At 39.4% G+C, this 14,583-nt stretch overlaps 1 protein-coding gene across 2 annotated transcripts in view; it reads right to left on the bottom strand.

Moving 5' to 3' along the window:
• The window catches only part of LOC124151756 (bifunctional heparan sulfate N-deacetylase/N-sulfotransferase-like), a 46,197-nt gene that overhangs the window by 13,638 nt on the left and 17,976 nt on the right, over positions 1–14,583 (bottom strand). The window contains exons 4-12 of one of the 2 annotated variants that reach the window (XM_048392174.1): positions 12,400–12,512; positions 9,403–9,588; positions 8,873–9,001; positions 8,531–8,713; positions 8,081–8,177; positions 7,336–7,459; positions 6,662–6,836; positions 4,162–4,332; positions 1,345–1,368 (exon numbers count right to left, since the gene is read on the bottom strand). In XM_048392174.1, coding sequence (XP_048248131.1) covers positions 1,345–1,368; positions 4,162–4,332; positions 6,662–6,836; positions 7,336–7,459; positions 8,081–8,177; positions 8,531–8,713; positions 8,873–9,001; positions 9,403–9,588; positions 12,400–12,512 — 1,202 coding nt within the window. The remainder of the gene's footprint in view (positions 1–1,344; positions 1,369–4,161; positions 4,333–6,661; positions 6,837–7,335; positions 7,460–8,080; positions 8,178–8,530; positions 8,714–8,872; positions 9,002–9,402; positions 9,589–12,399; positions 12,513–14,583) is intronic. The other variant, XM_048392175.1, reaches the window with a different exon arrangement.

Here is a 14,583-nt window from a genome sequence, read left to right as displayed (position 1 = left end):
TTGTGAGACAAGAGCAAATCTTTGACAGTGGGTGTACTGTCTTTCAAGGCACAACACAACACAACACAACACTCCTTGATTAAATGACTGCCTCCGTGGTCTTGTGGTAGAGTGTCCGCCCGGAGAGCGGAAGGTCCAGGGTTCGATCCCCGGCCGCGTCATACCAAAGACGTTAAAAGATGGTACTTGTTTTTACCCTGTCTGGCGCTCGGCATTAAAGGGCTAAAACAAGGACTGGTCGGCTCGGAGTCAGTATACTGTGTCTGAGTGGGGTATTCATGTTAAAACTGCGGCATGGTATCTCAGTGAGCTAGCACTATAAATCGGCATCAGTCCGGACTAGTACAAGCAGCCACACAAACACACACACGTACATGCACGTCGCTATATAAGTGCAATAATCTTGGACGCGACGTTAAACCCAATTTCACATCACCTCACCTCCTTGATTAAATTAACTTAAATTATTTTCACTCAGTATCTAAGTTATATCTGAAAGTAAACTAATCATTTGTAGGTCTGTTGATAATTTGAGCAACACATGTATGAGTCTGGTACTGACAAAACTAGAGTGTGAGTGAGTGAGTTTGGTTTTATGCCGCTTTTAGCAATATTCCAGCAATATCACGGCGGGGGACACCAGAAATGGGCTTCACACATTGTACCCATGTCGGGAATCGAACGCTTTAACCACTAGGCTACCCGACCGCCCCTGACAAAACTAGAAACATAATTAGCGTGAAGGGGGATTCAAACCCACTATCACAGGTTTCTGGCGTGTCTACTGCATGCAACTATGCACAGCAAACTGTGGTGCCAAAGACATCAGGGCCACCTCTGCCCCCAGGAGTACTGCAAATCTTCTACTTGGTCAGAGAAGAGTACAGAATCGTCTCAGCAAGTAATGTGTGGTTGGTTGGTTGGTTTGTTGGTTTGTTTGCACTCAGCAATATTCCAGCTATATGACGGCGGTCTGTAAATAATCAAGTCTGGACCAGACAATCCAGTGATTGACATCATGAGCATCGATCCACGCTACTGGGATCGATGACATGCATCAACCAAGTCGGTGAGCCTGACCACCCGATCCCGGTAGTCACCTTTTACGACAAGCAGAGTCACCTTTTATGGCAAGCATGGGTTGCTGAAGACCTATTCTACCCAGAATCTTCACGGGTCAGCAATGTGTGGACATTGATCCATATGTTTCATACATTTTAGACAGTGAACACCAACACCTCGAAAGAATTATCCCACATTGAAACAGCAAGAACTATTGTAAAGCCAGAGAACAACATCAGCATATGTGAAACATGTAGAAAGATTGTCCCAAGGGTTTCTTACACTGTCACTCCTTATAATTGTAGCCTGGAATAATAAATGTTTCATCTATACTCACAAAGTGTAATTTGGTGATCCTGGATGGTATGTATTTTGATTGTAAAATGCATTTCTTCTAACATAACTTACAAAATCTATAGAGTCAGAAAATGTTTACAAAAATCCTCGATTATCCAGAAAATCGTATCTCCATTCACCACCATATCTTTGCTTCGGAAGTGACGTCACTATCTCCATCTCTGTTATCAGTAACTTACCTCAAAATTTCTCCTGCCCATGTGCTCGAAACCAACAACCAATCAAAATGCTACATCCAAAATCGCAGTTGGGACAAGTGACCCCTCAATATATTTAATTAAAAAAGGAAGAATGTTTGAATTGCACTTTTAGTTGAAATACAGTGATCCCTTACGACAACGCTAACTTAGAGGTCCAAAAGTTGATGAGTGTCATAGATGATCAGCGGAATAACTGAGGTGGATTCGTAGGGGGTAGATGACCAACCAGGGGTCCGGAAACTGTCATATGCGCCGGACATGTCCGATTGGGAATCTCAAATGTCCGGTTTAAAATATTGCATACCGGACATTTAAATTTTTCTGTCCGGACATTTTAAAAAGTATTGTCCGGACATTCTTAAATTTTGACCGGACATGATCAACAGTTAGGACTGAGCAGTTTCTGTCTACAGTTGTAACACAATGAAGATTATCTACACTGACAAGCTTTGTTTGTTTTGATTGCTATAAATACATCGTACCTACAATGATAGTCCAATCTGTCAATCACTGTAATAGGCAATAAACTGAGTTGACACTGATTAATCGAGGATTAATTACTGAGAACATCTTGTTAATTTGAGTAAAATGTGTTTACAACTGTACATAAATACCTTGCATCATCGATGTACCTCATTATCCTCACAATGCTACGATACGTAACCTCAGACAAGAAGCGAAAGCGTGACGACAGCCAGTTGACCGATGCAGATCAGTCGAGCGGATCTGCCAAACCCTCAAAGTCTGAATAATCATTTTGTAAGTCGTGGCTAACGACTTTCACTTAGTTGACATACAATGAGGATTTGCAGATTTTATTGTTTTCAGTAGCTAGTTGTATATTGAATCTTGATTGACCGCCATTTTGCTTTCTGTGACGATCGATATCAAAATTTTTAATGGTCAATAATTAAGTACAGATGAAAAAAATATTCAAATAACTATTGCTATCAACGATATTTTAGGATTTATGATTATATTATCTGTCTTGTTTTTAAATAATCTTTAGTTTAAAAAAAACCTTTTCCCGTGAGGTCACGTGATAACCAAATATGGGATAATAGTCTCGATCCAAATGTTACAACGCGTACACTTGAGCAGACTCATGAATATTAATTAGACCGTTCACTACGTTAACAGATCGTTATTATAACAGAAACAAACGTATGTTTTCCATATATATCTAAAATGATATTATTTGTTATTAATTGTCCGGTGAATTAAACACTTAAATTGAAACAATTCATAATTCATCATATTATGAATACGTAACAACTTGTAATGTGTGTGTAAAATGTCGTACTAAAATACGCCATTTGAAGGGGGCGTGGCCTAAATGCAAATGTCCGATTGGGATTTTAAATTTTCCGGACCCCTGTGACCAACACAACAGTACATGCTCGGCCTACCTAACATGATCTACACCGCATATTGCATATCAGAGTTTGAATATAACATTAAAAATAGTTGTTTTTTATGATTCGTAGTGTAAACAAGGGGAACAAAAATGATTGATCATGTGTTATGCGCAGTAACAAAATACAACATATCCCTTTAGCATGTTTAGTGAATTCAAATGAACAAACAGATATGTAACAAACTTGGTCAATATAAATTTGAAAATTGACATAAAACATCACTAGACGTGATGATTTACCATTTAAATTGTATTTCCTGCTTTCTAAGATACTCTTTTATATGCAGAAAGTAAGATTACTGTATGTATTTTCTCGAAAAAACTAAGCCGTAGGTGTACATGTACTTGGATTGCAAAAACATTATGTTGACATACAATACTCAAACTGCCACAAAAATTACTTTTAATGAGTATATATACCCATTTCAAGGCATCAATAGCGGTAATCTGATCGTGGTTGCTGTAAATAACAGTGAGTTGGGTCAATCTGATAGTCAGTTCACACAATTTCTTGGAACTTGTAAACAATAATGAACAAAATTTTGAAAAATAAAAATAAAATATATTATAAACCTAGCCCAGATATACAATGAATGTGTTTTCAAAACCAGATAGTGTAATAATAGGATTCATTTGCGTACTTCAGTTCAGATTTGTTGACTGGTATTTTAAAGATGTATGTTATTTTTGGGAGACATTGCTATTACCGAGACAGCCCTATATTGAATTGCGCAGTAGGAACACTGAATATGTTTTCAGGAGTGTTGCAACAGAGAGGGCGAAATCATTATGCAATCTCATTAAACTACTTTGGAGATGTCTACAGATCTTCATGTGAGCCAGAACGCAAGGAGAGACACGTACTGGTGATATCAGGTAAATGATGCCATATATTGGTATATTGCGGATGGTTTCAATCAAGAAATCTTAGCATCACATCACTTAAACTGGACTGTATGGAGATATAACAGAATGCAAAAATATTACAACAGATAAGCAAGGATCGTTCTCTAATGACTGAGGATAATTATAATCTAAAACAACTACTATCTCCAGATGTCATTGCATAGTGTTCTCTACAGGGACTAATGAAAGGCTGAGGTGGGTCTCAGTAAACTCTGCTACCTGTCTGGGGGAGAAGTAGTCCAGCCATCGCATCAGGTGCTGTGCATAGGTCCCGGGGTTGAGACAACGGCTGCGTAATTCTCGGACTCGCCGCGGCGCCATTTCTGTTGCAGTGATTATCTCATGGAACGAGTAGTTAAGTGCTGTTGGATCTTCATGTGCCCGCATGTGCTACAGAAAAGACATTGAGAGTTACGTGTAAATGATATGCAGCTGGGAAAAAAACCTTTACAGAATGCAAAATTAATGTGTCTCACACGTTGATCAAGGGTGGCGGCTATATACCAATGCCAGTTGGAGGCAATTAGGAATATTTTGGTCTCAAATAGGTCATTTTCTGTAGCTCACCAGACTTATGGAGAAATAATTTATGACACTTCAACCATATTTGTACAAACATCTACGATGAATTACTGAAAAATTGGTGCAAAAGATTCTGTGAAACAGACAAAGTATGCAACAGTGTTTGTGACACAATGTTGAGTGCTAATAGAGATGCTTGGAACTTTTCATAGTCACTGACACAAAGTTAAAGCCCTGGGTCCCGGGGTTCTAAAGAATAAGATTTGATTTATAAATAATTTTGAAAAAAGAGCATTTTAGATAAGATGTCTTCATCATGTTCATGAGAAGGGAACTGAAATCATTGAAAATCAACAGCCGAAGCAATAGCTGTTTTTTGCTTTGACTAGCCAAGTAGTAACTGACACACAAGTCAAATTGTACAAAAAGCTAGTCTACCATATGTGGACAGTTAAGACCTGTCTGAACTTCTTTCGCGATTTTCTGCAGTATCAAAAGGATAATGAAACTTTGCTGGGATCATCCTACCGACAGCCTCTCATATGTTGCTCTGACCATTTCTTTTCAAGGTCAAGTTTGGTTTCCATGGCAATTATATGCAAAGACCTACTTTTTGCAATTGATTCCCACTGTAAACAGATAATTTAAAGAAAAATGGAAGTAGACTAGTGTGTGGTGGAGACTAAGATCTGGTTTTCCAATTTTGCACCTATTTTGATTCATTCGTATTGCCTATGACAGTGTTTTAACTTTTGTGACATCAAGTATTATGCTGTTAAGGTTAAATCAAGGTCAAAATTCACAATGTCACAAACAATGGAACACTTATGTGAGGTCCGACCACCAACTTCATGTCAATACATTTTGAAAAACATGGCCAATTACTAGCCATTAATCATTTAATGGGTTTCTAAAGACACTGTACGTAAAATCCCTCATATGACTTGTAGTTTCAAGGGTGAGGTTGAAATTGTAGTACCACTGGAAAATTGGGGGATGGGAATGTTGATAGTTATATTGGATTCAAAAACAAAATTTGCCAAAAAGTATGGTATATATTACTAAAAAAACACACATACATGTTGCATATCAAATTTCAAAACACCTGCAGAAATAGCAGAAATGAACCAAAAAGCACAAGTTCAATATGCGCAGATGTGCAAACATGTGTTAAAACAGAATCAGAATTCTGTGAGCACTTGTGAGAGACACCATAGCTGGGATCATTCACACAACATTTCAGCTCCATAGGCTTTGTAGTTTCAGAGGTGATGTCAGAAATGCAAAAGTTAACGACTGACAAAGCATCACGACACAAGCTCACTTGACTTTCAGTCATGTGAGCTAAAATTGACAATCATGATTGGCTGCAAAGGATGTAACTCTGCATAATATAGCTATAAAGAGAAAAGAACGCTACACAGAAATGTAGGTTTCTAGGGTGACACAAAGTAACACATTGTTAAGTGATGCCTTCCATCAACATTAATACATGCAGCCACTATGGGATGCAGCAGTGATTATGAGTCTGTTTTTACTACATGTACACTAATGAATGCAGGCTGTTTATGACCCATGGAAGGTCAAAACCCTTCTGTGTGCATGAACTTTGAGCAAACTACATCAGTGCTTTCCATTGATGCAATTTTGTAGAGCAGATAGCCAAGTGAGAACTGACAACATAGGATTCTGGCATGCCCAAGGGACGCAATAGATGACAGGGCCACCCATGCATCCAAGCAGGTTGATGGAGGAAAGTTTTATTTGTTTGTTTGTTGTTTAATGCCACCCTCAGCAATATTCCAGCCATATGACAGCGGTCTGTAAATAATTGAGTCTGGACAAGACTATCCAGTGATTGACATCATGAACATCGATCTACCGACTGGGATATAATGACATGCATCAACCCAGTCAGCAAGCCTGACTACCCAATCCCGTTAGTTACCTCTTTTGACAAGCATAGTCGCCTTTTACGTCAAGCATGGGCTGTTAAAGAGCTATTCTACCCCCGGGTGCCGTTGTATACAACAAACCTAGCACAAGGACTGTCATAAGTCTATGTTAAATTTAAATTTACAATCAGCTTAGTGCTAAGATCGCTTTGTACAACGGCACCCAGATGTTCACGGATCTATGGAGGAATGTGGTATACACAAAACCAAAAAATATTGACAATGAACTACTGATAGCATACCTGGTACCACGAGTAGGCCCGCTTGGAGGGACTGAGAAGTATACATATAATTTTGGCCCTAGGTAACAAAGCATGAGCCCGCATCGGAACTAGGTCTCTGTCAAAGTATGTTGCACTCTTCTCAAACATAAACATTGAGGTAGAATTCACAGGGACTGGGAAAAACTCCATGTACCTGTATGGAAATAAGCACAACATTAATTACTTCACAGCTGATATACACCTACTACATAACACAGTACAAAACTGTTATAACTACAAACAAGACAATAAATCCCCCAGGCCCCCCAAAATTCATAAGAACAAATCATGTGACTGTTACAGCAAGTCCAACAAGAGTGACCTGTCCAGCTTGATGAGAGTATTCCTATCTGATCTGGGTGTCTGCATACAAAAGTAGTTATTGACCTATCAAAACAATACCATGAACTGATATTTGGAACTTTGTATTTGTATGTCATGTTATAAGCATATATACAGCAAATGGCAGGGATAAAAAAACCAGTTCATTATATCTGCCTGTTCATTATAAGTGTGTTCGTTATAAACATAGTTTACTGTATTATGAAACTGACCAATACAAGCCATTAAGAAACTGACCAATACAATCCTTAAGTAACTGACCAATTCAAGCTACTAAGAAACTGACCAATACAAGCCATTAAGAAACTGACCAATCGATTCCTTTGTAGTAGTTATTGCCATTGAAGAACTGGATTTCCTCATAGGTTTCTGGGCTGTTGTAGTTGCTGAGGATTGATGGATGCATCCCCAGAAATGTGTACAGAGCTGTTGTCCCTGGAAGTGAAGGAGGAGTGTTATTATGGTTAATTTCTTATTAAAAGACCAGTGCAGATTCAGGTTAGAATAGGTCTTCAGCAACCCATGCTTGCCGAAAAGGCGACTATGCTTTCATAAGAGGCGACTAACAGAATTGGATGGTCAGACTCGCTGGCTTGGTCTGGTCCAGACGCAATTATTTACAGACTGCCGTCATATAGCTGGAATATTGACGAGTGGGGCGACAACTAACAAATTTAATGCCATTCTCTGCAATATTCCAGCCATGTGATAGCAGCCTGTAAATAATTAAGACTGGTCCAGACAAGCCAGTGATCAATATTATGAGCATCTGTCAGACTCTGATAACATGCTATCAAACAAGTCACTGACAGCACTGCTCCGACCACTGGGGTATGACGTCATTCATCACTGAATAAATAATAACATTATATAACACATACAAATCACATCTTTAGGAAAATGTTTATTTTTAAAAAAATTACCAAACAATTTCCTCATCATATTTTATATGTTGATATTTATTTATATTCATAGTGTGCACTTTTATATACATTACATTTGTAATAACATGGATGGAAATATTTTGTGTAATCCGTATATAATTTGATAACCCACCTGTTTTCTGTGGCCCGATAACCAGAAACTTTGGCATTCTGGAGCAGGTCTTGTTGGCGGACCAAATCAGCAAATGACGTTTGTAATCACATGGGTTCTGCAGCAAAGAAAAGATACACCACATCCAAATAAAAACAAAACCGAACAATAATGCTTGTCTAATATTGCATCCTTTCTATGTCCTACCATAGATCTGTGTCCTACTCTGGATCTGAGTCCTACCCTGGATTTGTTTCCTACCATGGATCTCAAACCTACCCTGGATCTGTGACCCACCCTGGATCTGATTCCTAACTGGGGTCTGGAGTCTAAGTCATACCCTGGACCTGAATCCAACCATAGATCTGAGTCCTACCATAGATCACAGGCCTACCACAGATCGCAGTCCTACAACAAATCTTAATCTTTCAACCACAAACTACAAAGATCAGGTCTTATTCCTGACATTACCTGCCAGATAGGGTCCCTTTCCTCTGGGAACATCTCGAAGTACTTGAGTCCAAGCTGCAATGGAGGTAGACTTCTCAGACGGAGGTTGGTCCAGCACTTGATGAACCTGACCACACTCTCGAACGTGTACAGAGCCAGGCGGTCGTTACCATAGTTGGACAGGTGGGTCATGAAGATGCTCACCTGTGTCGACACAAGCAAGGCTACTTTCAAAACATATCAATATTCTCATAATGCATGATTAAATCTCTTGTTCATACTTTTCAGGATATAAACAAGACTGTGTACTAAAGAAAAGGCACAGGTATGACCAATCATAGCCATGTACTAACTTCAACTTACCGGACTGTATAGGAATGTCTGAAAGAGTTCTCCCCCTTGAATGTTCTTGTCCAGTTCCTCCTTGCCCCCATTGTAATCACTCATGAAGATAGTGTGTGTGAACAAGCCACAGGTCTGACGTGGAAGCACCTTAGAAATGAGAAGGAATTATTAAGGAGGTCAGGCTAATGTCTTATACACCTGCTTGTAAAGAGTCCAAAACACTTTTCCCTTTTAATTTACATCAAAACTTTGGGGATATGGCTATTTTAATGAGTGTGAGAATCAGCAACTGGTTTCTGAACACAAATAGTTTTCTATAACAGGAATCAGTAGCTAATATTTGAATTTCAAATCGTGTTATACCAGTCATACCGCACACCTCTAAAATCAATATTGTAGTAAATCAGAATATTGGTAACACCAGGGCCTATTAGTACAAAACAATCTTAGCACTATGACTATTGTAAGCCTATGTTAAAATATGGGACTTATGATCATCATAGCGCTAAGATCGCTTTGTACAAGTGGGTCCAGGACTCTCTACTTACCATAATTCCCTTGTGTATGAATCCCCGCCGGCGCCAGTAGGGGTAAAGCCTGGGGTACTCCTCCGTGCTGGTGACTTTGATGTCCCACACATTGTGCCAGGCGTGGTACAGTGCATCATGGACAGGGTACACCCCTGAGTGGTGTGGGGCCACAGCATACTGGAACTTTACATGGATGTCATTCTCCTGCAAGGCAGTTCACATAGTGATTAGATACACGCACGTCTACAATGTCTAAAGTTTTATGAAAAAATGAAAAGACCTGAGGACATCCCATTACAGGTTACTTCAGAGCAACCTTTCGCGTACCTTGAAGTTTTAGCTTCAAAATTTAAAAACTCAATAAAAGAACATCCTGGAATGTCTAATAGATGGCCAAGATAGTATGGCAGTATTTCCACAGGCCATCCAAAGTCACTTCCGAACAAACGTTTATTCCATTGAAGCGAGAGATAGACAGTGATATTTACAGAATCAGTCATACAGCCCATAACTGTCATTTGGAATACCACATGTTACTGTCACTTTCCTGATCTAGTAAGCAGCAATCTGATTTGTAAGATGAAAGGTCGTTCTGACATGACCTGTAATTGAATGTCTTGAAAGATCTTTGTTTAGTGGTAGGGAAAACTAAGATTTGATTTTAATGAGATTAGGTTTTGGCAAGGCTTGCAGCTGGAGACCACAGGTTTAAATATGACTTAAAGGAAAACACAATTCTTGCAAACAATGCAGTCTTTTGGCACAACTTATTCTTAAAACTAACCATGCTAACAGAACATGAAGTTTACAAGTCAAATACAAAAAAGGGTAGTGCCTATCATGTGTATGTTTTCAGGAACTTTAAGCAACTTTATTCCCTTGCTTGGTGAATCCTTAATACTAGATCTTTCCTCACATTATTAATGGAAATCACAAATACATGTAATATAATTAACATGAGGTGAGTGTATGCTCGTGCTAGCCTGAACTGATGCTGGTTTCATTATGCTAGCCACTGAGATACTACGCCGCAGTTTAACATGGATATAACACTCAGCACCAGGCAGGGTAACAAGTACCATCTTTTAACATCTGTGTGGGTGTAAATTGCCTCACAAGGTGTGTACAGGTGTAAAGTGCCTCACAAAGTGTGTACAGGTGTAAAGTGACTCACAAGGTGTGTATGGGTGTAAAGTGACTCACAAGGTGTGTACAGGTGTAAAATGACTCACAAGGTGTGTATGGGTGTAAAGTGCCTCACAAGGTGTGTATGGGTGTAAAATGACTCACAAGGTGTGTATGTGCAAAGTGCCTCACAAGGTGTGTACAGGTGTAAAGTGCCTCACAAGGTGTGTACAGGTGTAAAGTGCCTCACAAAGTGTGTACAGGTGTAAAGTGACTCACAAGGTGTGTATGGTTTAAAGTGACTCACAAGGTGTGTACAGGTGTAAAGTTACTCACAGGGTGTGTACAGGTGTAAAGTGACTCACAAGTTGTGTATGGGTGTAAAGTGACTAACAAGTTGTGTATGGATGTAAAGTGCCTCACAAGGTGTGAATGGGTGTAAAGAGCCTCACAAGGTGTGTACAGGTGTAAAGTGCCTCACAAGGTGTGTACAGGTGTAAAGTGCCTCACAAGGTTTGTATGTGTAAAGTGCCTCATAAGGTGTGTATGGGTGTAAAGTGCCTCACAAGGTGTGTATGGGTGTAAAGTGACTCACAAGGAGTGTATGGATGTAGAGTGACTCAGAAGGTGTCAATGGGTGTAAAGTGCCTCACAAGGTGTGTATGTGTAAAGTGCCTCACAAGGTGTGTACAGGTGTAAAGTGCCTCACAAGGTGTGTACAGGTGTAAAATTACTCACAAGGTGTGTATGTGTAAAGTGCCTCACAAGGTGTGTATGTGTAAAGTGCCTCACAAGGTGTGTATGTGTAAAGTGCCTCACAAGGTGTGTACAGGTGTAAAGTGCCTCACAAGGTGTGTATGGGTGTAAAGTGACTCACAAGGAGTGTATGGATGTAAAGTGACTCATAAGGTGTCAATGGGTGTAAAGTGCCTCACAAGGTGTGTATGTGTAAAGTGCCTCACAAGGTGTGTACAGGTGTAAAGTGCCTCACAAGGTGTGTACAGGTGTAAAGTGCCTCATAAGGTATGTATGTGTAAAGTGACTCACAAGGTGTGTATGGGTGTAAAGTGACTCACAAGGTATGCACATGTGTAAAGTGCCTCACAAGGTGTGCATGGGTGTAAAGAGCCTCACAAGGTATGTATGGGTGTAAAGTGCCTCACAAGGTGTGTATGGGTGTAAAGTGCCTCACAAGGTGTGTATGTGTAAAGTGCCCCACAAGGTGTGTATGTGTAAAGTGCCTCACAAGGTGTGTATGGGTGTAAAGTGCCTCACAAGGTGTGTATGTGTAAAGTGCCCCACAAGGTGTGTATGTGTAAAGTGACTCACAAGGTGTGTACAGGTGTAAAATGACTCACAAGGTGTGTATGTGTAAACTGACTCACAAGGTGTGTATGTGTAAATCGCCTCATAAGGTGTGTATGTGTAAAGTGACTCACAAGGTGTGTACAGGTGTAAAATTACTCACAAGGTGTGTATGTGTAAAGTGCCTCACAAGGTGTGTACAGGTGTAAAATTACTCACAAGGTGTGTATGTGTAAAGTGCCTCACAAGGTGTGTATGTGTAAAGTGCCTCACAAGGTGTGTATGTGTAAAGTGCCTCACAAGGTGTGTACAGGTGTAAAGTGCCTCACAAGGTGTGTACAGCTGTAAAGTGCCTCACAAGGTATGTGTGGGTGTAAAGTGCCTCACAAGGTGTGTACGGGTGTAAAGTGCCTCACAAGGTATGTATGGGTGTAAAGTGCCTCACAAGGTGTGTATGTGTAAAATGACTCACAAGGTGTGTACAGGTGTAAAGTGACTCACAGGGTGTACAGGTGTACAGTGACTCACAAGATGTGTACAGGTGTAAAGTGCCTCACAAGGCGTTTAGGGTGTAAAGTGACTCACCTTGGCAAACTGGAAGTTCATCAACATGGAGCGCTCCAGGAACTCCTGGTCAAACTTGTGAGCCTGTTCATGTCTCCACATGTGTCCGAACCACCAGAACTTGTCTCGATACTCTGCAGCAGCAACAAAAACAGTTGCAGCAGGCATCATAACTTGCACTTTTCGCTCAGTGTATATCAACATTCACAACTAAGGTCTCTTAGGTAGTTAACAAAGTGCTAAGCTAAATTCCTGCTACATGATGGCAGCTTCCATACAATCGAGTGTGGTCCAGACAAACCAGTGATTGATATCATAAACAAAGATAATCACTGGCGGCGTATGATGACACCTTTTCAACAAAGTCTGACCACCAGACCCATTAACGATTAACAACAAGCATAGGCTGCTGGAGACCTATAACTCTTAAAACAAAAAGTTGAGGACCATATTACCATAGTGAATCACTCATGCCATGGTAATATGAAGGAATTGGCCAATCTCATTAAAATTAGATCTTTGTTCTTGCTACTGCTAAACAAAGATCTGAGGACATTCCATCACGTCAGAACGAACTTTCATCCATCCAATCAGGTCGTTGCTAACCAGATCATGAAAGTGACAGTTAGAATGTGTTTTCTAAACATGCAAACTTGAAATTGTTGAGACAGGGTATTCGGAACAACATTTATGGGCTGAACGATAGATTCTGTCAAAATATGGTTCATCTCTATCTTCAATTAGCAAGCAGACAAACATTAGACAAACATTTCAAATGGAAGATACTTTATACCATGTATACAGCCCAGTTTCACGAAAAGTCGTATTGATGTGACCCATCATGTGATGTTCTCGGATCTTTGTTTAGCGTAAGCGAGAGCTAAGATCTGATTTAAATTAGATTGGAATCGGGTGATCCTTAACATTTTTGTGTAGTATATAAACCAGAATCACCAAGGGGCACAACTACTGCATAGCAGATTTCATAATTAAGCATGAAAGTCAAGGGGTCCTTGTCAAAATCCTAATGTCAAACATGTTAAAAGTAGGGATGAAACGATACAGCAAGGTCACGACACTATACGAAATGCAATACCTATATTTACATCAAATTGCATGAAAACGTCTTGACTTTTAATATTTCTGAGCAGTTTCAAAAGGAAAAGAAAGCTGGGGACACATGTTCGTAGCGGCTATTTGTTCTATTGAACATGAAATGCTAATTACATCACATTTTGCAATATTTGACTTACAAAAACGATTGGGGGATCATTAAAGAAGTAGTAAGTAATTTTTTAAGCAAGTGTATCATCTTGAATTGATACAGAAACAAAATGTATTGTATATCATATTGTTGTATGAAAACTCACGATGCACTGGTGGACTGATGTGTCATTTCACCCTTAGTTAAAAGGGGGAAGCACCGTAGCCATTTAGTTGAAAACCATGTACTACTTTGCTCTCAAAGGTTTCATTTTTTGTCTTAAGATAGAAAAAAATGTTGCTATTATCCTAATGATCCAGATGGTGTCTACTGATGCAGGCAGTGCCAAAATCACAAACTTTATTATTAGCCTCACCATGCTTACTTACATAGAACATGTTAAATATGTACATGATGTATATTTTTGTAGTTTTCAATGAAGTGACACTCTGTTGCCATGGATACAATTTACATTATCAGAATAACTTTGTAACAATACTCTTGATCCAAATATAAAAAAAGTACACAGAAAACTTGAAACCTGAATCTTGACAATCTCCATTGTACCTGGCGTAGCACAAGAAAATGGATGATTTAATAAAGTTTGGTTACATAATAAGTTAATCATAAGTTTGGTTTCAAACAAAAATTCAAGTTAGCATTGGTTAGCATAAGGTTTCACGGATAATTTACATGGTTGAAAAATAATTATACATATTCCAGCATTATCATCATGATCATGGCAGCCTGCAAATAATCAAGTCTGGACTTGACAAACCAGAGATTGATATCAAGAGCAACATCCCACGCCATCGGGGTACAGTTACACTCATGACAGGCAATCAACCAAATCACAGAGCATGACAACCTGATCCATTAAGTGACATCTGAAGTCTTTGACTAGCATAGGTTGCTGTGACCTATTCTAACCCAGATTTCCCAAGGTCGATTATTGTTTAGATATGATTATATACAAACCAAGGTTGTAAATGTAATTGCTT

The sequence above is a fragment of the Haliotis rufescens genome, unplaced genomic scaffold (genome assembly GCF_023055435.1).
Source record: "Haliotis rufescens isolate VD_foot unplaced genomic scaffold, xgHalRufe1.0.p SCAF_11, whole genome shotgun sequence".
NCBI lineage: Eukaryota > Metazoa > Mollusca > Gastropoda > Lepetellida > Haliotidae > Haliotis > Haliotis rufescens.
Note: the sequence above shows the minus strand (reverse complement) of the source record. Positions and strands in the feature narration are given on the sequence as shown.